Here is a 27,223-nt window from a genome sequence, read left to right on the forward strand (position 1 = left end):
TGTCTGGGTGGATCTCTTGGATAGAGGAGACATAAAACCTCAAAATCTATCTTCCATCTTGAAGATCAATGAGTAGAGAAGGCAAAACAACCTGTTTCAACTAGAAATATGGAAAGAGACAGAGATGAAAAATAGAGTGACTGTCAAGACTCCTGATGGCTTTTATTCCCTTGTTTCAGCTCCTTGCTGAGGCCTTTGCTTGAAGGTTTCTTGAAACAGCACCACATCCTTATACCAAAACCCCAATTTCTTAAACCAGCTCCAGTGAGTTTCTGCTATTTACAGCCAAAATGTACTAACAAAATATCCCCTACTATGTAATGGGCTCCTTGGGGGGTAGGAACCATATCTGTGTATTCTCCAAACTGCTAAGCAGAATGCTTTGTACGTAGTAGGCACTCACACAAAGCATTTATTGACTTGAATCAGCTGCCGGTACTCCTTCCTAAATAACACAGCCACTTTCAGGGGCACTGGCCCCTTCTGATGTGGGGGTAATTCTGACCTATGAGAGGATGAACAGAAAAAAGCACAAATCCACCTTGCCAGCTACTCTACTACCTAAGAATCCAATGCAGGAGGGGTGGAAAGTAGTCTTAATAAGAGAATCAAACATCAAACTGCTTAAGTGCCTCCCAGTCTCCTGCCACATTAGTAGGATCAAAGAAGGTCATCTGCAAACACAGAGAAAGAGCCTGGCTCCATCATTATAAGGAAGATGTGCTTTGAATCTCTTGGGTCCCTTATGGATCTGGTGAAAGAGCCCTCTAGTGGTGAAAGTGAGCACTTACATGTAGGCTTAGCCGCCTATTCTACGCACACCTGTACACACACCCACACATTCAATTGAATGAAAGGATGAGGTCACCCCCTAGTAAGTGGAGAGGCATCATCAGGAACTAACTGACGGCTTCCCTGTCTCTGCACTCCCACTTCAGTCAGGTGTTCTCTCTCCAGATGCAGGTTCAGGTCTTCCCATTCTCTGTGATCAGCTTTGGCCCTGGGCAGGGGTTGTAAAGGATAATCCTGCCAAACCAAGCCAGAGGCTCAGTATAAAGTTTCATTCTTGTTATGTTGATCCCTTTCTCTCCTTCAGAAAAATTGTCCACATCCTGGCCCATGATTGTCGCCTTCATCTGCTTGAGTTCCTGACCCTTCTCCCCAACCCCACACTGTCTACCTGGATACCTGATTCCTTTCTTCTGGACCTTCTGGGAACCATACCTTGTCTGTCTGGGCTTATATTACAGACCAAGGAGGTAGAGCAGGGGTTGCTTTTGTTTTACTGTGCGTCTGGTGAATGGAGTGATTGGAGCACATTCTTCCAAAGCCTAAAGCCCGTTGACTTGCCAATCACATGATCCTGTTTTGGGAAAAGACCTTTCTCACTCCTATCAGAAGAGAAGAAACAAACAGATCCTGGAACAGCTGCTTTGGTCATTATTAATTACTTCATATTATTTAAGTTTCAGAGATGGGGAAAGAAAATTTCACTAATTTAGTAACCCTTCTCAGGAAAGACCAACTTCACCTCCATGTTACATATGGCTTTTTCCTTTAAAAAAAAAAAAAAAAAGGACATTTACTGAGAAGCAATTTTTCTTTTCAGGAAAGAAAAAACAATAAGTAACTTGTAGAAGGCCTTGTCCATCTTCCCCCATTACCTCCTATCATTCTTCTGGGGTATGACTAGCTGTGGTCTTGGCCCCAAGTTTATCTGTTCTATTTTGGTTATGTGGCAAAATTTCAGTATTTCTATTTCCTGCCCACAAATCAGTGTTTGTGGTCCACGACACATGCATATGCAAGTAAGTGCATGTAGGTGCATAAACCTACACTATACCTATACTTAAGCATGTACACCCACAAATGCACACAGCTATGCATTTGCAGCAAACAGGCTTACTGCAGTTTGCTTGCAGCAAACTGCAAGCAGGTACAGACATATCTTTACATACCTGCTTTACTTCTACAACAAATCCCCAGTCATTCAGAACTCATAACTAAATTGAACACGGCACAGGTAAACATTCAAACACAGTCACATGATGACTATATATTCAAACCTACACATGCATGTGCAGGTATATCTAACACCAAGAACCAAGCCTTTAAGTGAACTTGAGACCAAAAACAAACCAAAAAAAAAAGTAAAAAGTAACAGAGTCACCAAGCAGTTGTGAGCTGCATTTGAGAACTCTTGCATGCATTGCTGCTACTCATTCATCTGGATAGAAGCTCTCAGATGGAGAGCCAGAGATGGCACCATTCTCATTTTTGTCCAGTTAAATAACATTCAAATATGACAGTTGGTTATGAACACATCTCAGGGACGGCAGAAACAACCCAAGCAGCCTCAATTCCAAACACCTGACCTCTGGGTATCTGTACCATCATGCCAAAGAAAAGAAAATAATAAGGGCGTTCTGTGGACTGTCCTTAGTGTATTCGCTGTGCTCAGAATACATAGTAATAAAAAGCTAGTTAAATGCTGATCCTTTGCAACATTGCAACATTGGCTATTTCCAAGGAAGCATCTCACTAGCTTTCAGGTATGAACTGACATTTGCACTTTGGACTAACAAGGAAAGCAGACCCAACTTCACCTGCCTCCTGGTCTAACTTAGACAAGGATGTTAACAAATGAACATCCCAGGGACCTTTGAAGAGAATCTGACGACTCTCCCACCTTGAATCCATCACCACTGCCAACCCCAAAATGTAAGGCTGTTAAAATATATGTGTTTTCAGAGACCACAATCTCACACCCCCTCGGCCTAAATCCCTAATATGTATATAATAGAGTCTACATACTTCTAGCTCCTTCTGTCTTTTAGTAATACATGATCATATGTATATGAACAGTTCCGGGTCTGGTCTGAGCACGTTGTCTCCAGTGTAAACCAGAGCTCCAGAGAAAGGAGGGTAGACATATTGGTTTGTTTTCTGGGGAACCAAATTGAGACAGACTATCCACAGATGTGCCTATGACAACACTTTTTGCCCGCTCAAGTGAGCCATAGAACCGTCGCCCGGAATCGCCGGCCCCTTTAAGAAGACTCGGTCTTCCCCAATGGGCTCCAGCGGCGCCCGCAGCAAAAGGCAAACTTGCCTGGCTCATTGGGGGTGGCGGGGGTAGGGAATGCCGCGTCGGGTGGGAGCGGCGACAGCGCCAGAGTGCGCTGCGGGCTCCTTTCCCCTTCCCCTTTCCTTAACCCTTCCGGGAGCGGGAGAGGAGGAACGGGGTCGTGCTGCAGCGCTACGGAGCCGGGGCGCTGACTGCCCTGGTCTCCCGAAACTTTGCGCGGAGCGTGGGTTGACTAGGCAGAGCCGAGCCGGCTGGCTGGCCTGGGAAGGGCGGGGAGAAGACAGACCCTTCAGTACCCCAGGTCTCTAGCCCGTGCGCTGGAAAGGCGGGGGGTGCAGCAGCAGCGGAGGAGCTGTCCCTTCAGCACCACGGACTTAAAACTGGGCGTTAAGAAGGGGGAGGCGGGGCAACAGGCGGGGAGCTGTCCCTTCAGCACCGCAGACCTTTGCCCTCCAATGAAACCTCTCGGCCCCCGCCCCGGGACGGTCTTTTCTCCAGTTTGAGCGGGGGTGTCGGGAGCAGGCGGAGAGCTTTCCTGGGAGGCTGGGGAAGCAATGAACGCTCTTCTCAGAGACTCGCCTCCCAGCAGTGCTATTTTTTGCCATCCGCCCTCACCCCCAGCACACGCGCTCGCACACACACGCATGCACGCACACACACACACACATAGACCTCTCTGGATTTCTTTGCCTTGAGTCTCCCGGGGCTGTGAGGAGCCAGGCGCATCTCAAACCGAGCTGGCAGCTTCAGGCTCCAGAGCCATGCCCTGCACGGACCCTCATGCTTACCAAGCTCCTGAGGAATGAAAGGAACCCAGGGACCCTCAGAAGGCAGCAGTGATGTGGACCAACCCCCTGGAGCCTGCACCCTTCCGAGGGCCATAGGCGACCCAGGGAACTGGAGAGAGCTCCAGACAGGAAATCCCAGCTTTCCCAAAGTCCCTGTGGATGCTGACAAAAGGAGACCTGAATTTTTGGAAGGGCCTGTCCTAGGTTACCCAGCTGCAGAGTGATTTTCCCCTCTGGCATTGAACCTCCCTCTCCAACCCCCAGCCATCTAGAGTACCATGAAGAATTATGAGGATGTGTGACAGAGGAATCCAGATGTTGATCACTACTGTGGGAGCCTTCGCAGCTTTTAGTTTAATGACCATTGCAGTGGGCACGGACTACTGGTTATATTCCAGAGGTGTGTGCAGGACTAAATCTACAAGTGATAATGAAACCAGCAGGAAGAATGAAGAAGTAATGACCCATTCAGGGCTGTGGAGGACCTGCTGCTTAGAAGGTATTTACAAATTCCTCTCAATGGCCCTAAATAATCCAGTTTCTGATATTCTGCTATTCCAGTGTGTCGTTGGGGAGATGGAGGCAGTGATGGGGAAAGAGAGATAGTTCAAATTATTGCCGAGAATGTGCAGATGTCCAGATTGTTCCAAGCAAGACTAATGCTGTGTGGGATAAAAGGGTTGGGTCTTGTTGATTGTTTTTGGTATAAGCTTCATGAGATGAGATTTTGTGGTACTCTAGGGAGCTTCTGCAGTTGAGAAAAAAGTCTTCAAATCTAAAATCTCTAGGTATATTGTGAACTGCTTTGCTTTGATCTCTGGCTTGAGATGGGGTCTTTGGCTCTGCTTAAGTTGCATTTCAGTGGGGGAGAGGTGAAGGGAGAAAAGGAGGGAAGGGGGAGGGGGAGAGAGACACACAGAGGGAGAGAGAGAGAGAGAGAGATTGATTCTGACCTAGCCTGGCACACTCTGCGCTATTTCCTTATTTCTCAACATAGTCTTATCAGTTTCTTCTGAGTTTGGTCTAACTAGATATTTTCATGAACTTCCATTGCCAACCAGTTCCAGACTAACATATATGAACCTCTACACACACACACACACACACACACACACACACACACACCCCACACACACACATTTTAAGAAAACTTATTAATACATCTCCATTTGGGATCAAAAAACAAAACTGAAGTCTTGGTATTTGGTGTCCACCTGTCTTCTTTCCTAAAGCATCTGCAAACCCAACAAATATATTTCTATGACATTTGCATAAGATTGATTCTCCAAGAATCACAGCATACCACTTCTCGTTCAAAAAATTGAGGATTCATTCTAAATTATAATGAACAGGACAGACCAATTTTAGAATGTCAAGCTGTTAGGTAGCCTGTCTCACTACTAAACTTGCTTTCAGTACACCAGGAGTCACTCTCAGCATCATTGGGCAATGCCTGGATGTCAGTAGGAGTAAACAGAAAAATAGAGAAGGAAACCAAAGCTCTTTAGAGCCTATGAGCCTGAGGGAAGGCACTGGATTAGAGGGACAGAAGAGAGTTTTCTCAGGCTTCTGAGGAATCTGTGAAGCTTGTCATAGTGATGAGCAAGGAAATCTGTGTTTCCTATGTGCTCTCCTCCCCTGCCTGCCATTGGTTCTCCATGCCTGCATTCCTACTGGCTGGCATTTGTCAGGGCTTCTTGAGAAGTTGCATTTATGTAAATTGCTTAGGAAATCATGTTATTACATCACTTGCTAGTGTAATGTTGCATCATTGCCTGGCCTTCCTCCCATGTTCTGACACTCTGAACAACTGCTCTCCTGACTGTAGCACTACTAGAGTTGATTCTGTTTCCATCGCAAATTTGCAACTGGTGGGAAGCCCAGGTAGGAAAGGACTACTTTAAATGCAACAAGGATTACTGTATTTGATGTCTGAAGACCTGGGTAATGCTGCAAACTATCTGTGTGACCTTGGCTAAGACATTTACCCATCCAATCCTCAGTATATTAATCTGGTAAATAATTAATTTGGAATAGGTGGTCATGAATTAGCACTATCCAAAGCTCTTATTGTATACAAGGTACTGATGGAAATTCTTTCCTAAACATTGACAAAAATCTAATATCTGTGATTATTTGTGATCAGATATGGTGAAGTCATTTACCTTAAGGAAATATCATAATTCCCTTTCCTATGTTAACAATAAAGAATTGAGTCATCTTTATAAAGTTGAGATTTGGTGGATGTTTCGATGCTTACATGGTTCCAGGGTTGGCATAAAAAATCTGAGGTGCCTCCCAATCCAGAAATGGCACATACGTAGACCAAGTTTCAGTTATTTCCAATTCTTCTGCCCCCTTGACCTAAACCTGGGAATTCACAACTAATCACCAATTTTGACCTCCCCTCTTAGGGCCTGAAATTCCTGAATCCTTGCTCAGAATTTCTCAACTGATGGTTTCTCTTTTCTCCAACATCATCTCCTACACCCACAGTTTGTACAAGGAATTGGAACCCCACCCAGTTATTCTGTGGGCTTAGTGGGAGAAGTAAGAATTTGAATCAAGAAGAAATTAGATTAATCTAAGGTATGTTCTTGGTCAGGTGAATTCTTCTGAGAAAATTTCTTGCAGTCTCCATGCAATTTGGCCCAGTTATTATTATTTTTTTTTACATTTTGAAGTATTAATACAGTAAGATGCATAAACTTTAATGAATCACAATAAAATTCTAGCTATGTGTACACCCATATACTCAACACCTAGATAGGCCTGGCTGAAATCTGAAGCCAAGATTTTCCTTCATGTAATGAACATATCAAGTGTTCAAGGAATTTGCAGGAACCTCTGCTTTCTGCATGGGAAGACACATGCAGTAGGCAGCATCCATCCTCTGCTGGAGTGAAGGTGTACAGCCATCTCCTGCTCAGTATGTCCTGTCTCCCAAAGCCTTAGCATCCTCATTTTTCTGGTCCTTTAAGTGTTAAAGGATAACTGGGGTGGGGGGGGGGCGGGCATCCATACTTTTTTAAGAGTCATGAGAAAATGTGGCTATTTCATACAAAAGAAGAGAATGCTCCAGAGGGACATGACAGCTGTCTGCAAATATCTGAAGGGCTGTCATATGGAAAAAAGATTCGAAATGTTCTATGTGGCCTCAAGGGGTTAGAAGTAGAAGCTAGAAGAAAACAGGTTTTACCTCAATATAAGTAACTATCTAATATGGCATGGGGAGCTTTCAGAAGTTATGAGTTGTCTACCACCAAAGATATTCAAGTATAAGAAAACTACATCAATTGTTTCCAGTCTTAACTAGTCAACAGAATCATATGGGGAGATTTAAAAAATAGATTATCAGGCCCCCACTACTAGGTTCTTTGCCTCCATGGGTCTGTGGTGGATCACTTGGAATCTTAATTTTCTAAAACTCCTCCAAGCAATTACGATATTAAAGCCAACACATGTTGAGTATTTACAATGGGTCTGGGAATGACCATGTGTGTTAGGAAGGATCATGTCTCTCAAGTGAGAGAAGAGATGTTTCCAGTTTTCATTTCTATAACTCACCAGAAAGTCATTTATATTTAGCACTTATTATGTGCTAGGATTGTGCTAAGAATTTTGAAAAAATAACTTTCATCTTCAAAGGCGTTCAGTGATGCAGGTATAAGTATTAGCCTCATTTTACAGATGAGAAAACTGAGGCCAGGAGAAGTTATATAACTTGCCCAAGGTCACATACCTAAACTCAGCAGACACTACCTCACCTAAGCCATGTTGCTTCACTGAGCACTTGCTAGGGAGCATTAATTCATGCTCTAGTGGACAGGTTGCTACTGGTACAAATATTAGCTTGTAAGAATGCCCTGACACATGGGTTTTTCCATTCAGAAGCCCCAGATCCCAGAACACTCAGCAGCCTCTGCAGGGGGGCAGGAGCCACCAGACAGGCAAAAACTCAGAGGCAGCAAAGGACACTCTTTGAATGAAAAAACAATCGACCTATGTAGAGACACCCACACTGAGAAGCCAGAATGAATGCCTGACTCATTAGCTGGAAAGCACGCAAGGCATTCACAAAGCAGTGCCCCTACCTGCTGCGGGCTTTCAATGGCGGTGTGTGAATTTGAATGGGAACATGTCCAATATGTGATTCTCTCATTAAGAAACCTCTTGAACTCCTAGTTATAATCAAAGGGATGTGTTTAGATCATGGAAAGACCACTGGCCTAGTAGCAAGGAACCTTGGGTGCTAATCACATTTCTGTCACTGATAGTTACGTGAATTGTGTACGTTATTTCCTCCTTTGGACCTCAGTTTACCCAGTTCTAAAATAAGAGCTTCAGATAAGATTAGGAAGTAACAAATCCAAAGGTCCCTGTGGACTCGGCAGGTAATGTAAAGTGTGAAACAAACATTTCACAGTCCTCTCACGTCAGTTATATTGGGGTGGGGGAAGGAGTAAGAGTGTGTTTGAGAAGATATAAGGTAACTGAAACTTGGTCTCAGTGTGTGGGCAACAGAGAGTGTTGCAGACTGTGGCACATTGGAAACAATTACTACGTGGCTTGAGTCGATCTTTACTCTGGGGAAATGTATACCAAACTTGGCCCAATATTCCAAATTTTAAAAAGCTAGATGTTAAATCTCCTGATTTTTAAAATGTGGGCAACTAGTTTAACTTTTTAAACATGCAGTGCCAGCCAAGCCAAACTCACTTTACGGCTGAATTTGACCCATGGGCTGCCGTGTGAGCCCCGGAAATTATCTAAAAGCTCCTTTAAATCCAAATTGCTGATATTTTCGTTTTTGATTCCTGAATTGCTCTTTGTTAGTCAATCATCACGTATTCAATGCATTAAAAAATTGCCTACTAAGAAAAGAAAGCCCACTTAGGATTTTAGGACCGGGAACTTAAAATTATGAAAAAGAGGTTCAATAAACTGCTATTTTTGCTACAGACGGGCCTGGATGACATCAAACATCTGGCTGAAAAACTGAAAAAAAAATTAGCCAGTCATTAGAAATTCCCCCATATTTCCAAATCTCCAGATGGTTGACTTTTTCAGCCAGATGGGGTTCCAGCTTCATTTATGTGTTCAGAAGCCTTCGGGGAAGCTTCAAAGACGCGGTTGAGGACAGGGTTGGGAGAAGGACATAAGTATTTTCTATGTGCCAAGCCCATGCTAGGTGCTTTCACATATATTAACTCATAATTTTCACATCTCCTATCTGCCCCCAGCAGAATATAAACTCCATAAGTACAGGGATTCTTGTCTGTTTGGGGCACTATTATATCCCTAGAGCTTAGAAACAGTACCAAGTAGTCACTTCTGCTCCCCCTGTCCTAGATTTAAGGCTGCACCTTCCCTTGGACGTGGGTGCAGAATGCATTAGAACTCTCTTACTCTCTTCCCTACTCCTGACCTTCTCCTTATTCCTTTCTCTCCACTCTTCTACCTTGACCCTAAAGCCCATGAGGCAGATAGAAGAGAGAAATGGGCTGGAGTCTTAAGACAGGATGGGGGAGACTGACCATGACTGTGTCTGGGGGCAGGTCAGGATGGGGAAGGTGGCAGAGGTTGAGGTGTGAGCATGGCTAATATTCAGCCAGAACATGTTTGTATAGCCATACTGTTTGTTAAAATGTTGAAATACTTCCCTCCCTGTTGATAAACAACAACTGGTCCAAGTCCCTCACCAAACCCCCATCACTAGCCCTAAGCCCTTCATGGAACCTCTCAAACATCCACTAGATCCACCAAGTAAGAGGTTAAAACCTGGTCCAGCAGGGCCATCACGATCATGTTCCAGCCCTATGGAAGCATCCATTCTAATTGGCTCGTTTTGTGTCCTACTTGTGGTTAAATAGTTTTGAATCTTACTCTTAGTTGCGTCATCCTTGATGGAAAGGACTCCTCTTTTTTCTACCACAAACCCAGCCTTCTGACCCTAGGATTCTACCCATCTTAGAAAGTAGATAGCTTGAAAATACTTTTTTTTTTTTTTTGCTTAATCATTTGAGATGTTATCTCTGGATTGGAGTAAAGGCAAATGACGGGCAATCCAAGGTTGGGTGACCAATGTAAGCTATTAGCATGGATGATTGGTGTGGGTAACCAGCACACATCAAGAAAAAAATAAAACAAGAAATCAGGCAAAAAGATGAGTGTGTCCTTTTTTTATTTATTTATATTTTTGGCTGTGTTGGGTCTTCGTTTCTGTGCGAGGGCTTTCTCTAGTTGCGGCAAGCGGGGGCCACTCTTCATCGTGGTGCGAAGGCCTCTCATTATCGCGGCCTCTCTTGTTGCGGAGCACAGGCTCCAGACACGCAGGCTCAGTAATTGTGGCTCACGGGCCTAGTTGCTCCGCGGCATGTGGGATCTTCCCAGACCAGGGCTCGAACCCGTGTCCCCTGCATTGGCAGGCAGATTCTCAACCACTGCGCCACCAGGGAAGCCCGAGTGTGACCTTTTAATGTTTAATGTCATAGAGCAGTATCTAACCAGCTTACTTAAGTGGTCATCTATTTCTCCGGGGGAATGTACCTTTGTTTGACTTAGCTTTTATTATAGATTCAGGCCCAGTTGTATAGTTAGATGTTTACTTGTCGAAAACTTGGGAGGATGCACATATATTTTTTAGTTCAGTAGAGGTACAAATGATTTCTGTTCATTAGAGGAGATAACCTCAAATGTTGTGGACTATTGCTCACCCTCTAGGACATTAATCAGTTTTATATATAACGTAACGATATTATTTCAGATTTTTTTTTTAAAGATTTAATTTTATTTATTTTTGGCTACGTTAGGCCTTTGTTGCGTGGGCTTTCTCTAGTTGTAGCGAGCGGGGGCTACTCTTTGCTGTGGTGCGCAGGCTTCTCAGGCTTCTCTTGTTGTGGAGCATGGGCTCTAGGCACGTGGGCTTCAGTAGTTGTGGCACGTGGGCTCAGAAGTTGTGGCTTGCAGGCTCTAGAGCTCATTAGTTGTGGCGCATGGGCTTAGTTGCTCCGTGGCATGTAGGATCTTCCCGGACCAGGGCTCGAACCCGTGTCCCCTGCATTGGCAGGCGGATTCTTAACCACTGAGCCACCAGGGAAGACCCTCAGATTTTTTTTCTTTGAAAAAAAGTACATAACATCTTCCTTTGAGCCAGCTTTGTCATTCTGCTGGTTCCCTCACTGATGAATTGAATAAAACTTGACATAAGCTCACTGTGTATTTTAGGAGAATTATGTTTTTAACGATTTGAACATTATACTCCGACATGTGGAAGTATCCGCAATGAAAACCAATGTTTCTGAGGTTAAAAAGAAGCCTACAAAACTCCAAGGTTGTTTTTCTTTTCCTTCATCCCATGACCCTGCCAGAGTCTACTTTTTCAATGTAGGAGCAAATGGGCCTTTAACAATTTATGTGTGGCCACAAAGAATATCAGATAGTAGGAGGGGTTTTGAGGTCAGGCAGACCTGGGTTCTTACCTGAATCTGCTGTTTACTATCTACAAGACTTTGGAAACTGCTAAACCTCTGAGCATGAGTTTCCTTACCTGTACAACGAGGAAGCAAAAGTAGCAAGCACTTTCATGTTTCTGCCTTAGTTCTTAGTTGTGTCTTGTGGTTCCTTCACTCCTTCATACCTCTAAATAATATGTTGACCAGTAGTCCTTGATTCATGCATTTTAGACAAGATCCATTTGCTAAGACAAATGAGAAGTTCGCTTTCTTTTTTTTATAAATTTATTTATTTATTCATTTATTTTTGGCTGTGTTGGGTCTTCGTTTCTGTGCGAGGGCTTTCTCCAGTTGCGGCGAGCGGGGGCCACTCTTCATCGCAGTGCGCGGGCCTCTCACTGTCGCGGCCTCTCTTGTTGTGGACCACAGGCTCCAGACGCGCAGGCTCAGTAGTTGTGGCTCATGGGCTTAGTTGCTCCGTGGCATGTGGGATCTTCCCGGACCAGGGCTCGAACCCGTGTCCCCTGCATCGGCAGGCAGACTCTCAACCACTGCGCCACCAGGGAAGCCCCAAGTTTGCTTTCTTATACCACTACCCTTTCTTCCAATACTTTTGGCTCCTCAGTGAGTTTACCTGTGGCTCCAAGAAGAATCATTCATAAAGATTGAGGGTGGCTGGAAAAAAGAGAGACTGGCATCTCATTCCTGGATTGGATATTAGCTTAGGCAGCACAGCTGCTCATCTGCTCATGTGCATATTTCAGCAAGGAAGCTGGGAGGCAAGACCAGGGCTGAGAGAGGGAATGGCAGCAGGTCCGCCTGTTTAGAATGGAGAGGTCTCTGAGTTGAGTGGATCTATGGTGGATACTTGAGAGCTTGAGCCATTTTGTCAGTATCCCACCCAAGAGAGCAGCCTGTTAGGCAAGAAGACCCTAGACAGGGCTACATGATGTTCATGAAGGTGTTGTCTTGCACAGGGCTACCTGGCCTAGGGGTCAAGCAGGGGCTGAGAATCAGCTCATGCTCCACTTCCCAAACCATGCATGTTGGTCCAGAACTGAGTCCATCCAGACGGAGGAGGGCCTGTAAAAATGTTCACAGGCTACTGTATGGGCCAACCGCAGACCCAGCAGCATGGGGCTGTGGGTTGCCAGTGATGGGAGCCAAGGTGGGTTGGAAAAGACTGACCAGACTTAGGTACCTCACATTAGGAAGGAAGTTGCAGTGGGAAGGCCCCACAGGGCCCTCCAATAACAAATGCATGTGCCTCCAGCAGAAAGTCAACATACAGACTCCTGTGTGCAGAGAACCTGACCATCAGTGTCAGCTGGAGGAACGGTAGCAATGAACAATAATGGTTTGCAACCTCACCCAGCTAAGTGAAGTGGCACTTTTGGCCTTTTTTTCCTTCTTGTTCCCTGCCACAGCATATTGAAGGTATTCCCATCTAAAAGAGGGAGGAGTAATAAATAAGTAAATACAGTGAGAAAAATAAAATAAAAGAGGGAGGAGTAGGGATACAGCTTTGCAATCAGATAGGCAATTGGAAGTTTTAACAACCAAAAGTGACTGTAAAGTTATGAAATCTGCCCAAAATATCATTAAGAAAATGAGGGATTGGACATAACACAGTTGAAAGCCAAAATAAAACAAGTGCCTGTTTATATACCACTTAGTTCAGACTTATCAATAAACAGGATATATGTCATCATGCTTTGTCTCTAAAATTCTACAAGTTGAAAATTTAATGATGTATGTGTACTGTGATACATAATTACATCTCAGGGGTTGGCAAACTACAGTCCATTGGCCAGATTTGGCCCATTGCCTATTTTTGTGCAACCCACAAGCTGAGAATATATTATCCATTTTCAAATGGTAGAAAAAATTAAATAACATCTCAAAATATTTCATGACACATAAAAATGATAAGAAATTCAAATTTCAGCATCTATAATTCTGAATGTTGTCAATTTAAAAATTATGGAAATTTGTTTTCTCTACTGTTGTATTAATATCTACATAGTGTCCTTGATTTTGCTGCTTGATCTGCAAAGCCTAAAATATTTACTGTCTGGCCCTTTACAGAAAAAGTAAAGTTAGCCAATCCCTGCTATATCTCATTGAAGGAATCGATAATAACATTTTATTTCTAGAAGTACCCTTTGTTTTCCGAAGAATGTTGAATTGCTTTCTTTTTTTCTTACACCTTTTGCCTTTATCATAGACTCTTCAGATCAGGTATTCTGTTGGGTTCTCTTTTCCTTCCTGAAGAACTCTCACTTAGTTCTTTGCCCAGACAGTCCTTGTCCTCTTTCTGAGCCATGGAGAGGTTGAAAGAAAGTCAATGAGATCTTCCCCTCTGATGGTCTCTAGGGAAGGCAGCCCCTAGCACAGGCGAACAATATCTGTTGGGGCAGGCAAGAGAAGAAAGCTTTGGTAACCTGTGTTCTGATGGAATTAAAAAAAAAAAGACCCTAGAGACAGACTGAAGGTAAACTCTATCAGACATGGTTACTGGGTGGGTGAGGGTGAAGAAATTGAGGTCCACAGCAGGCAGCTGGTATTGGGAGTCTAGACAGAGGTACTCATCCATATAGTTCCACAGATGAGGTTCATATGATTATGAAACTTCATGAAAAATATGATGTGAATGGGCACTTTTATAGAAAGAGTCTCATCCTCCGTAAGTGTTAAGAATCACTAATATAGAGTTTAGGACAGAGATGAAACCTGGGTTGACACTTAGGATCATCCAAGCATAGATGGTAATTGAAGACATGCAAGTACACAAGAAGTGTCCGAGAAACCCCAATGACTACAAAGAGGGAAATTGACAGAACCCTAAGTAACATTAACACTATGGGGCAAGGAACAGAGGAAACTGTGAAAACTGAAAAAAAAAAAGAAAACTAGAAACAAAAACACAAAAACAGAGATGAAGGAGGAGAAAGAATTCAGGATTTAAATACCATTTTGATGGGCTACTGAGGCTTGCTCTAAAATGATGCAGATGAACAGAAATGTCTGGCACTAGAAGCTCTCTGGCTTAAGACAGTTCCTTACAAGGCAGAGACTCATCATCTGTGGGCTACTTCCTGGGTTTGCACGAGAGGGCCTGCTTCCAGGGTAGATCTGCCCTTCCTCCTGGGATCGGTAAGCAGGTGAGATGACAATATGGATCCTGGGGGTTGCTTCTAAGGAAGCTGCAGAAAGAGAGAATGGGTCATGAGAACCCTAGAAAGAGGTGCCAAGGAAATAGTAAAATAATAATTAGCTAACACTTAATGAACACCTTCTGGGTGCCATGTTACAATTACTGGGGCAGATTGCACGTTCATTTCTGGGCTAACTCCTGAGCATTTATTTATTTATTTAACGTGCACAGACTCTATGCCAAGCACTGTTCTACGTGAGCACTTGACAAACGTCATTTAATCCTTGTGCCTTCTTCAGAAGGTAGACATTACTATTATCCCCATTTTACAAATGAAGGAATGGGGACCCAGAGGGCATGTGGTTAGTAAGAGGCAGAGCTGGGTTTCCAACCCTACCCTATGCCGCCTTTCATTACTGTACTCTACTTGCTTGGATAAGCACTAGTATAAACAGATGCAACTGATTCTCATAATAGCCCAGTGTACAATTAGCAGGGCTGTTCCACCAATAAGGAGACTGAGGCTTAGAGAATTAAAGGTCACCTGCTAGGTGGTGGCAGGGCTGGACTTGAACCAGAAGCTTCACCTTAATCGCCATACACTGCACTGCCCAGGGCTGCTGGGCTGGGTTTTTCCAACCTGCCCACTCCTATATCCAGGAGAGTTTGATGTCAGTCACTGGCTCTGAACCATTCAACGACGGGAACTATTGTGAAAAATAATTAACCCAGCCTTTGTCAATTTTTATTCCACAACCAGAAAGCAAGGTCAAGGAAAAGATATGGTAAAGCTAGCAAGATTTAGACATTATAGCAGTAGGTTGTGAAGAAACACCACCTCTGGATCAAATGTAAATAAAGAATAAAAGGTAACACCAATCATTTGGAAGAAGAACAGTGTTTCTTTTCCAGAGTGTAACTAGACGCAGGTAAGCAGACTATTGGAGATTCTTGCATCTTCTACATTGGATTTGGGGTGTTTGTTTGCAAACTTGAGGGTGCCATTATCTTCGTGGCTGTCCCACTTCCTGAGGACTAGACTTGGGCACATCATTCATTTGACTTCCTTGAGCTTTATACTCTGTGTCAGGCAGGAGTCAAGTTTTCTGGGTTGGATAATTCTCGTACTTAGGGTTCTGTAGCCTGATTCTCACGCAGCAGCCAAGGCCAGAAACATTTTGGAAGAGCACCCAACCCACACCAGACATGGAATAGACGAGTGTACCACCAGGTCTGGTTCTTAGTGACCTTGGGCCTGAGTAGGCTAGAAACGGGCAGCTGAGATGAGCTTGGGGCAGCATGACTTAACACCATCTATCCACATTTTAACCTGCATGTTGTAAAAAATATTATCACATATGTTTTGCCATCCAAATACTCTTTATCCATCACATTTCCCTGAACCACTAATCTAGAACAAGAGCCTGGCACATAGTCGATTCTTAATAAATATACATTGAATTTATTGCTTGTGAGTAGGTAATTTAATTACCTTGAGTTTCTCTTAGTGAATCCATGCTAATCCCTAACAATCATTGTTCTGCCATTAAGTGCTTACAAACTACTTTTAAAATAATATATCCTATAATCCCTGCCACAATGGATGGTAATTCAGCAGCCTGTATTTTGAGCAAGTCTGACTTGAAGATCTCAACATTGTTTGTCCATCACTTATTTTCCATTTTTTCCCCCTCAGAAATGATCCAGAGTAGTTTAACAGTCTCATTTAAAAATTCCCTCAATACCCTGGGTGCAAACTTGGGGAAGGAAAAAAGAAAATACATGTTGTGTGGGATATATTGTGCACAGATCTGGCAGGCACTGTTTCCATTCTTCGTGCTTCAGATTCTGTATATATTTGGATACCTGCATGTTTAGGAAATGGAATTTCCACCACTCTATATTCCATAGCATATGCTATTCAGCATCATGCATAGCTACCTTGGAATACAATAATACCTACCAGCTAAATTAAAGTGATTCAAAAACTCACGGGTAACTGTTGAGGTGCCTTCCATCACCTCATCTATTACAAAATTCTACTGTCACCTGTGGAAATTGATTTTGGCATTGAGCAGTTAATACAGATGCATATTTACAACAAATCATTTTGACCCTTTGCAAATCACAGGACAGTAGATCCAATTAGCTGTTTATCAGCTTAAAATGTCTTAAAATATGTACTATCAAGTAAGTCCTGGTTTTTCAAAATATTACTTTTCACCAAAGATGAATCTGACTTGCAATCAAAATGCCCTAAGTGTTTAGAGAAAAATAAAAAGATCAAATCAAGAGGCAATGATGTTAATCTGAGTCAAAGGTCTGCTGCACAGCATAATAATTGCTCTTTTCTGCTTTTTTACTCTGTGGTGAGTGATGGCTTAGCTCTGAGCAGTGGGGAAATGGCAGGGGTTGGATTCTAAGAGATAATGAGGTCTGAACCAAGGAAAAGTCAATCTGGGCCACCCCCAACGATGATTTTCCAGTTGGAGTCCCTGAGGCTGAGCATAGGAAATGGAGAGTCCTAGCCCAAGACCACGGACTTTCTCCAAACTCTCTTAAAGTAGGCAGAAGTACTGGGGAGGGGAAGGGGGATGAAATTTTAAACAGTGTGGTCAAGTTTGGCTTCCCTGAGAAGGTGACATTTAACCCCAGATCTGAAAGAGGTAAAGAACCAAGCCAGGTGGGAAGAGCATTCCTTCCAGGCAGAAGGAACAGCAAGTACAAAGGCCCTGAGGTGGGGAGGTGCCTGGGGTGTTTAAGGAGCAAGGAAGCCAGTGGGGTTGAACAGGATGAGTGAGGAGGAAAAGAGAATAGTTGAGGGTGTTGAGGCCAGAAGGCAGCTGTAAGAACTTGGACTTAGAGTGAACTGGAAGCCTTTGGAAGAGTTTAATCCCAGGAATGATGTGTTCTTGAATTTGCCATGTCTGAGTCTTCTCCTCACCTGCATTATTTGCTGCTTGATAGGAGGAGCAGTTTGTCCTGTGACCTTCCTTGCTTCCCCCAGGCAAGAACTTCAGCTCTAATCGTTAAAGCTTTTGCCTCACCTCGCCCTCGTGCTTCTCTAAGACTGGGCACAGTGGAATAGCATCTCTTCAGCCATTGCCTTCCTTCCTCACCTGAAAACAAGCCATGGTCCCTTACTGTCTTCAGTATTGTATTTCTCATTATGGGGAAACGGGGTTTGAACGAAATGACAATGACGTGGAAGTTTCTAATGCTTACCAGATCTTACAAAGCTCTTGGAGTCATCATTCCTGTAGGGCAACCTCTTCCTGACTCACAGATTCACCCCCTTCTCCCCCTCAAGCTGGCATCTTCTCCCATGCTGGTCCCTCTTCTCAGTCTGGAGAGGCAATAGGAGCTGTGAAGTAAGCGGTTTGCACTTGAGGGGCACTCCAACCTGGTCCTCCTGCTCTATGAGGGCTTATTTAGCACCTACTGTGTGCCAGACACTGTGCTAGGTGCCAAGGATTCAGCAGAGAATAAAGTGGACACAGTCCCATCTTTGGTAAGTTCACAATTATGTAGGGAAGAAGCTGAGTGCACCCAGGCGAACAGTGCAGAATGCTCCTGGTGCATAAGGCAGGGGGTCCTGGATTAGTCAGGGGGACTAATCATCACAGAAATGTTCTCTTAGGGCTAGTGTGTCCCCAAGGTGCCTGGCCTACAATAGGTGCTCAAAACACATTTGCCGAATGCACGAGGAGGGCTTGTGTAGGGCACACAGAGGAGAACTGACCTCTCCCATGTGTTGGGGGCTGGAGTGGACATGAATTCAGAGCCCCTGGCTTTTTATCCTTAAGCAGAAGGGAAAGAGACCAGGAAAACAGCCTACCTCTAGAGATCCATGGAGACAAATAGTGATGATTGAGTGATGACACATTTCTCTCTCTTTTTTAAGTTTTTGAACTGTTTTTTTGTTTTTGTTTTTGTTTTTGTTTTTACAGACAATCCTGGATATTTGATTTTTGTCATGTTTTTGAGTGGCATGTTTTTCCTACTGTATTTTCTTAATTAAAACACTTTTAACATAAAAGTAATACAAAAACATATACTTAATACCAACTTTTAAAGTAAAATAGACAAGGCAAGGTTTCATCCCCTAACCCCCAGAACTACTGCTACTCCCAGTTTGGTGAATCTCTAATATATATCATTTCCCTGTTTTTCTGCTCTACTCTGTCAAGGAGATTAGAAAGGGTATGTTTTTCTCTTCCAGGTCAAATTACTCATAATTTACTCAAAAGCTTCAAAAAAGTATCTTACAATTTATTAAGACATTTAATCATGCACACTATTTTTAAAAATCAAATCATATGGAAGGGCTTTTAATGACAAGCATCTACCTCAAGGGGGTTCACCCCTCCCTACTCCAAATCCTACTCCTCAGAGCAAGCTTTTTTTTTTTTAGAACCATTTCTGATTCAGTTCCTCTGGTGGTTACATCCACATCTCTAAATAATATGTTTATCTTCTATTTCTTGGTTTATAATCTATTGACTTCCTGCCATAATAGGTGAGGATTTAGCTAACTCACTCCACATTCTGTATTGATTACCTTTCTTATTTCTAAAAATAACATTAATCTTCATTTCTTTTTCCAACCACCTTGGGTAGAATGTCTTAGCTTCCCACTTTGTAGAATGAGGATGTCCACATACACTCCCCCACCACACACACCTACTCATGTCTATTGGTTATATTTTTACTTCTTCATGGTCAAGATTCACTCCTTTTGCATTCTATTCTATAAATATGCTAATGTCTTCCATGCTGGAGCTATAGATTGATTCTGGAGTTTGAAAACCACTGAACATTATTATGATTATGTAGACAATGTTTGATGCAAAGCTAAGTTGTTTTCTAGGATTACATGTTTTTCTTTCTGGTTTCAATGTCATTGAAATCTCTGAGTCATTCAAAGATGGAGTCTCCTTTCTAACACTTAACTAGTTGTTCAAAATCATGCCATGTATTTGCTTTGTACAGTTTTCATTTTTCCTGGTGTTTCTGATTGATTCAAAGGGTTTTTTAACAGGTCATTTAGAGCAAAATTAGGCTTTTTAAACATAAGCCCTGTGGTGGGGAAAGGAACCTTTTGGAAAAATCACTCCTCCCCCCCTTTTTTTCCTGCTTCCTCAGTGCAGTGTAGTAGTTAAGAACTCAGCCTATACAGTCAGATTGCTTGGCCTCAAATCCCAGGTCAACCACATACAGTTGTGTGATTTTGGATGCATTTCCTAATCTCTCTGTGTCTCAATTTCCTCATCTATAAAAAGGGGATTATTACTCATAAGGTTGTTATAGGGATTTAAAGAGTTATTCTTTGTACAGCACTTAGAGCAGTGCCTGGCACACATAAGTACTAATTTGGTGTTCGTTTTTACCATCTTCCTGTGATAAATAGATCAGACAGAATCTGCCCATCTGCATTGTTCTGCCAACAGCAAGGATTCATCCCGGCCATGGATACCACTGTTCTGTTAGTCCCTGAGAACCTTCACAAGTCTTTGCTTCCCTGAGGCAAAGCCAATGACATAGCTAATAGAGACCTTACCAGGAAACAAGATTCATGATCTTTGGTGATACATCTTCGGCCCGATTCCTTTCATACTTGTTGATGAAGGTGGTCAAAACCTTAGGGAATATGTATTCTAGAATATCCCCCAGCTGAGCCACACCGGGGAAAAATTAGCACTCAGTAAATAACTGTAGCAAGAGCATACTGAGTGCTTGTATGCATTATCTCACTTGGTCCTCTCAAGAGCCCTATGGGGTATTATACCCATTTTACCGATGAGCAAATGGAACTCAGAGAAGTAACTGTCCAAATTCTCATAACTAGTGAGTGGTGGTAGAGGGAAGATTCAACTCCAGGTCTTTTAAATCTGAAAACTGACGTCCTTAATGCTGATGTCATAGCCCAGTGTTCTCAAAATGTGTTCTGTTAAGCCCAGGAGTAAGGGGAGCCTCCCAACACCATTTCATGGGGGTCTGCAAAGTCAAAACTATTGCATAGTGTTAATAAGATGTGATTTGCCTTTTTCACTATGTTGACACTTGCACAGATGACGCAAAAACAATGGTGGGTAACACTCCTGGAGCCTGAGCATGAATAACAGCAATGGAAGCAAATGGTTCTAGCTCTCACCGTATTCATCACCACCACCACTCACTCACAGTGAAGGAAAGTGCTAGTGTCACTTTGAAACATCCCTGGTGAAGCAGCAAAAAGGTATTAATTTTATTAAATCCTGAACCTTGTATGTAACAAAATGGGAAAGACACGTAAAGCACTTCCGTTGTAAACCGAAGGCCACTGTGGGTCTCCAGCAAAGGCACTCGTGCAACTGAGTTGCGAGCTGAACTAGCTGCTTTTTTCCCATGAAACACCATATTTACTTGAAAGGACGACTGACAGGCAAATTATGGTTATTCAGGCTTGGGTATTTGGCAGACATTTTCTCGAAAATGAGCTAAGTGAGCCTGTCACTTCAACGAAACAACTGAAAGTATTTATTGCCAAGGGAAAAATTCAAGGTTTCAAGTAAAAATTACAATTTTGCTCCTATCTGCCCCCGTGAGTGAATGTAATTTTTTTTTTCTATTGTGTAATGTGCCAGATTTGGAAGATCTGTATAACTCAGCTGATATTTTCCAAATGACCGATGCATGACGTTAAAAATGATCCCTCTGTAAAAGATTCATTCAAGATGCAGAATTAGAAAGAGCAAGGGATTTTAATGTACTACAGCATAAAAAGTTAATGAATATGGTTTCAAATTCCACATTGCAACTGGCTGTTAAGAAACTACTGCTTGTCGAGTTTTGGTGTAATATCAAAGGAGACTATCCACAATTATCTTCAAAGGCTATTCAGATTCATCTATCTTTGTCAACCACATATTTGTATGAGGCTAGGTTTTCTTCATATACCTCAACAAAACATTTGGCAGCAGGTCAAATGCAGAAGCACATATGAGAATTTATCTGCCTTCTTATTAAGCCAGACGCTAAAGAGATTTGCAAAAATGTAAAGCCAAATGCCACTCTTCTCGCTTTTTTTTTTTTTTTTTTTAGAGAATATAGCTATTTTTCGTATAAATATGTTACATATGTTAACATGCTATTGGGTCTATCATTATTTTCAAATGATTTAAAAATAAATATTTTTAAATTTTTTGAGTTTTGTTTTCCAACACAGTAAGTATTGTTAGATTTAACCCATAGAAACATCTCAATAATTTGCACAGGTGTAAAGGAGTCCTGAGACCCCAAAACTGGAGAATCTCTCTACAGCTGAATTTTCACTCTGTTGACAAACTTCAAGAGGTTGAGGAGAGAAACTAAAGAAGCCATTTTCATACTTCTGTCATAAGATTTCCTTCTAGTTCTGTCTTTTCTTCTCCACTGGGAGCTGAAACACGGTCCCTTGGCGGGTTCCCATTTCTCTGTTTTTGAGTTCTCTTTAGTTGCAGCTAAGCTCAGCCATTGTTCCCCCATCACTGGAATGTAAGAGGCAACGTGAGATTTCGGCAGGTGCTGAAAGAGGTGTCTTGGATTAAAATGCAACCCTGCTGGTATCAAGTTTGCCGGGGCCTGAAGGATTCACCGTGTCTTGTGTCTTTGTTCACAAACACCGACAAAGCTTAGCTATGTCCCTACAAAGAGGTCAAAACTCTGGATTTGTGGTGAGATTCCTTACATGTGAGACAAAGCAGAGGGTAGGGAAACTGAGCTGTGAGTCCTCAAGTTTTTGGTGGATAGGGGTTTAAATTTATAAATTGTCTACCTTCTACCTCAAATGATCAGTTAAAGAGACTGAGTGTGAAGATGAAAAGTTTAGAGAATGGAAGGGACTATTGGGGCAGCCACTGAACAAACATTTCTCATGCCCAGTCCCAGTGCTAGGCACTGGGAAACAGAGAGAAATGGGAAATCGAAGGGAGGCTTGGGGATGCTGCCAGGAACGTCTGCTCCTGTTTGTGTGTTGTTTTGCCAGCCCCACATCCATCCCCCTTCTTCTGGTAACAGCACTCTGATTTTCTTTTTGGGTTACTATGTCACCCTATCACTCGATCCTCTGTCCCTGTGGTTTGAGTGGAACTGACTCCAGTCTGGTCCTCAGGATGAGCAGGAATGACCTGGACACTTATCATAAGATATCAAGAATTTAGGCTAAGCAGTGGTTCTCAGTATGGGATAATTTTGCCCCCCATGGGACATTTGGCAACGTCTGGCAACATTTTTGGTGGTCACAACTTGGTAGGGGCATCGGGGAGTACTCCTGGCATCTAGGGGCATCAGGGATGTTGCTAAACATTCTGCAATGCACAGGAAAGCCACCACAATGGAATTTTCTAGTCCCACATGTCAACAGAGCCAGGGTTGATAGCCCTGGTCAAAAGATAATGGGAAGGGCCATTGAAGGGTTTTAAGCAGAGGAGTGATGTGATCTGAACTGACGTTTTTAAAATTATAGTCAGGTGCCATGTGGAAACAGATTTTAGAGATGTAAGAGTGGAACAGGGAGATAAGCCGCAAGAGGAGGGTGGTGAGTGCCACTGCAATAATCTCAGTGAGAGACTCTAGAAGTTTGGAAAGAAGTTTGATTTGGAAATACACATTTGCAAATCATCAGTGGCAAAGGGTAGAGAATAAGAGAATGAGAATAAGAGCCTCCAAAAAAGCTGTGAAAAAGAAGAGAATGGAACCAAAGACAGAGCCTTTGGAAGCATCCATGTATGGCATGTAAAATAATGATAATACCTAACATTGTCTGACAGTTTATGTACCAGCCACTATGCTAAGTCATTTACATGATCACATTTAACCCATTTAACAATGCTTATCTTCACCATTTTACAGATAAGAAAACTTAGGTACAGAGAGGTTAAGTAACTGGCCCAAGGTCACACAGCTAGCTAATGTCCGAGACAGAATTTGAACTCAAATGATATGACTACATAGCCTTTCCCCTTAACCACCAAGCTGCATCCCTGGACTAAGAATTTTCCAAAATAAAAACTACAACTCTCACAAGAACTGAAGGATGAATGTGAGTTAGAGAAATGAAGGGATGAGGTAGTGTTCCAGGAAGAGAGAACAGCACATATGGATGTCTGGAGGCTGAAGAGAGCATGGCATAATAGGGGAACTAAAACACTCAGTAATGGCCGTAGAAAAGTATACATTCATAGGTGGGGTGAGTGCAGAGAATGGCAGGGGCCAAGTCATGCAGATCCGTGGAAAGTGTGTTAGGTCAGACTTTATCCTGGGGGGCAACAGGAATCCTTTATAAAATTTAAAATGGTAGTTAAAAAATCTGACATGATAAAGTTTTCATTTTTGAGGCTCATTGCAGATGGAGTGTGGACAGTGAATGGGGGAATAGAAGAGGAATATTTGAAGGCCAATTGAGAGGCTTTAATGCAATAATCCAGGAGCAATGACCCTCCTTGTTAGGAAGGTGGCCGTGCTGATGGAGACATTGGCCATCACTTTGGGAGGTGTGTAAAAGCTGGAATCCAGAGAAGTTCCTGTTTGTTGTTTGTCAAGGGTGAAGAAAAATAAAGTCAGGGGACTCTTGTGTTTCTGGCTTCACCTTTGGATGGGCAGTGATGCCTCTTACTGATGGAAAGTTTGTAGGGGGAGTTGGGGAGTTTGGTTTTTTGAACATGTTAAATTTATAGCTTCTCATCTAATATTCAAGTGCGTGTGTTAAGAGGGCCATTGGATACACTGATCCAGAACTCTTAAGAGGTGTCTTGTCTAATTGCTTCCCCATATATGTAGCTATGCTTTTTGATCAGAAGACAAACATGTACATTCCAAACTCTGTTAATTCCTATAGGGACACCCAGTGACAGGTCATTAGATGAGGTTCGGTGTGACAGATTTACTGATGTTAAAAGTCTGAATGCAACATCAGGAGGTCACTGCCAGTCTAATTGGGCACAAATAGAGTTTACTGGGTCGTGGAAAGCAAGTTGTGTGTAACCATTGTTTCAGCCCCCATCCATCCATTTCTGACTTATCATCTGGTTTGGGGTGAACATTAAAGAATATTTTCATAAATGGTGACCTTTTGAAATTTGAAATGCTGGTTTCTGGTTAATTTCCATTCCAGCCCTGGGGCTGCTGCTTGAAGGTCATGAGCTTGAAGCTCTTGACTTGTCTCTAGCACTGTGCTCTCAACCAGAATTGGAAAAGGGCAGTGTTGTTTTTATCTTTTAAAGGCCCATCATTTGGATAAAGGATTGTCATTCATAGTTGTGTGACCACACACTGAGGATGAAAAATGTATGAAGTGCAGAGTTTATGTTAACAAGACCCAATCTGTTCTGTTCTGGAGAATTGGGGAACATTTTGTTTGATGTCATAATAGTACAATAATACTGTTGCATCACCTAAAATTCATTCAATTGTAAGTGACAGAAAACCCAATTCTAACTGACTTAAAGAATGAGAGAGAAAAAGAGATAGAGAGATAGAGATAGATGAGAGAGAGAGAGAGAGACTGAGTCTATTGGCTCACAAACCTGGACAGTAAAGGTATGACTTGATGTATCAAATTCACAAATACACTGTTTCTCTTACCATTCTTTCCCCTGCTTCCTCTCTTGTTGACTCCATTTCAGAGTAATGGATGAGAGACTCAGAGATACAGATACATAACAGCAGCTCTCAGGGCTATATGCTTCTCTGCTTGAATTCAACAGAAGAATATAAGTTTCTTTCCCAGCAAGTGTAAGTCTCATTGTATTTCACTGGTTCTGATTAGGTCTATGTCTATTACTGAACCAATCACTGTAGATGAGGGGACCCAAAGGGCGACTGGCCTATGTGTTCCAACCTTGGAGTAGGAGAGGCATAGATCCCCAGAGATAATTATGATGATAAACAACAAGCATCAGTTACTACATGTCAGGCACTGGTCTAAGCAGTATGCATGCTTTTTCATTTGTTACCTGGAACAACCTTTGGGGTAGGTACTATTGTTATTACCCTTTTAATGATGAGGAAAGCCAAAATACAGTGAGGTTAAGTAACTTGCCCAAGGATCCACAGCTGGTAAATGACAAAACCAAGGTACAGAAAGGTGAAGGAACCTTCTTCAAATCCCACAGATGGTAGATGACGAAGCCACAATGCAATAAACCCAGGCAGCTTCTCACCACAGCCTGGGCTCCTAACCCCTGTGCTGTGACACCACCCTAAATTAGAATAGGGTTACCAGATGTCCACCGTTGCTCAACACTTCACAGTTACAGTGGGCTTTCGTATATGATTTCATTTTCCCTCACAGCTTTATGAATGAGTCAGGATCTGTGTGCATTATCCCCATTTTCTGATGAGAAAATTGAGGTTCAGGTTAATTGAGTGACTTGCTCTAGGTCAAACATCAAGTAAATAATGGAATGGGGACTAAAATCCTACATCCATCCCTTCTGACCCTGTAATAATGTAGCCTATGAGTTTATTAAATGTTTAAGAAGCCACATGGGCCTGGAGACTCGTATTGAGCCCATTGCAGGCTAGTCCTGAGCACTTTACCCCTCAGCTACCACCATGTTAATTTCCTTCTGTCTTTCGTTGTTGGCAGATATGAGACTCTCAAGAACTTGGACACAGAGTTGCCCTCAATATTTAAACCACAAATTAAGCTATTTATGAAATAGTTCATCCACATTGGATTGAATTATGACCTTTTTCTTTGATTAAATTCACACACACACATAATAGATCTGTATCTGACTTTCTATTCTTTAATCTATACTTCTATTTCTGAGGTTCTAGCATACTTGGTTAAATTAATACCATAGTTTTTAAGATTCTTAATACCAGAAGTGTTTCCTTACTATGTGCTTCCTTAGTATGCTCCTTTACCAACATGTTCTTAGTTCTTTTGATTTTCCTAGTGAATTTTCTGACCATTCTGTCAACTTGCCAGAGGAATGGAATATTAATAAAAGTTTAATTAATAGAGTTATTTGGGCACAATAGACATCTTCAGAACATTGAATCTTCCTCATTTAAAAACATAATAAATCTCCCGTGTATTAACATTTCCTTTTATGTCTTTTAGAAAAGTTGTGCCATTTTCCTCATTCAAGCCTGTGCATTATTGGGTATATTATTTTTAGATAGCTGTTATATTCCTGGTTGCTAATGTTAATGGGTATGTTTTCCAGGATAGTTTCTATATATTTCGTATTACTGGTATGTGAGGAAGCTATCGATCTGTAATTATCTATTTATAAGCTGCTTGAACTTTCTTACTGGTGCCAGTTGCATGGTTATTAATTTCATTTGGTTTTCCAGGTAAACAATCATATCATCTGCAAATAAGAGATAGAACTTATTTTCTTCCTACTCTCTTTTCTTTGACTGAGCCTTAGAGAATGGCGGTCAACAGTGGTGGTGCTTAAAGACCACCTTTGCCTTGCTCCTCACTATAATTGTGATGCCTATGGACAGTGTTTCTCAAAGTGTGGTTACAGACCTAGGTATAAATCCCAGAACTTATGCAAACCCAGCAATCTGCATTTAAGAAAATATATTCATTTATTTGGCTGCGCTGGGTCTTAGTTGCGGCACGTGGGATCTTCGTTGTGGCATGCGGGATCTAGTTCCCTGACCAGGGATCAAACCCAGACCCCCTGCATTGAGAGTGTGGAGTCTTAGCCACTGGACCATCAGGGAAGTCCCAGTGATCTGCATTTTAGCAAAC

At 42.5% G+C, this 27,223-nt stretch overlaps 1 protein-coding gene across 1 annotated transcript in view; it reads left to right on the top strand.

Annotated features, from left to right (window-relative positions):
- The first annotated feature begins 4,164 nt into the window (after positions 1 to 4,164).
- The window catches only part of CACNG3 (calcium voltage-gated channel auxiliary subunit gamma 3), an 85,509-nt gene continuing 62,450 nt past the window's right edge, over positions 4,165 to 27,223 (top strand). Inside the window, exon 1 of the mRNA XM_061209140.1 lies at positions 4,165 to 4,375. Within this exon, the coding sequence (XP_061065123.1) occupies positions 4,165 to 4,375 (211 nt within the window). The remainder of the gene's footprint in view (positions 4,376 to 27,223) is intronic.

This window comes from Eubalaena glacialis, chromosome 13 (assembly GCF_028564815.1).
Source record: "Eubalaena glacialis isolate mEubGla1 chromosome 13, mEubGla1.1.hap2.+ XY, whole genome shotgun sequence".
Lineage (NCBI taxonomy): Eukaryota > Metazoa > Chordata > Mammalia > Artiodactyla > Balaenidae > Eubalaena > Eubalaena glacialis.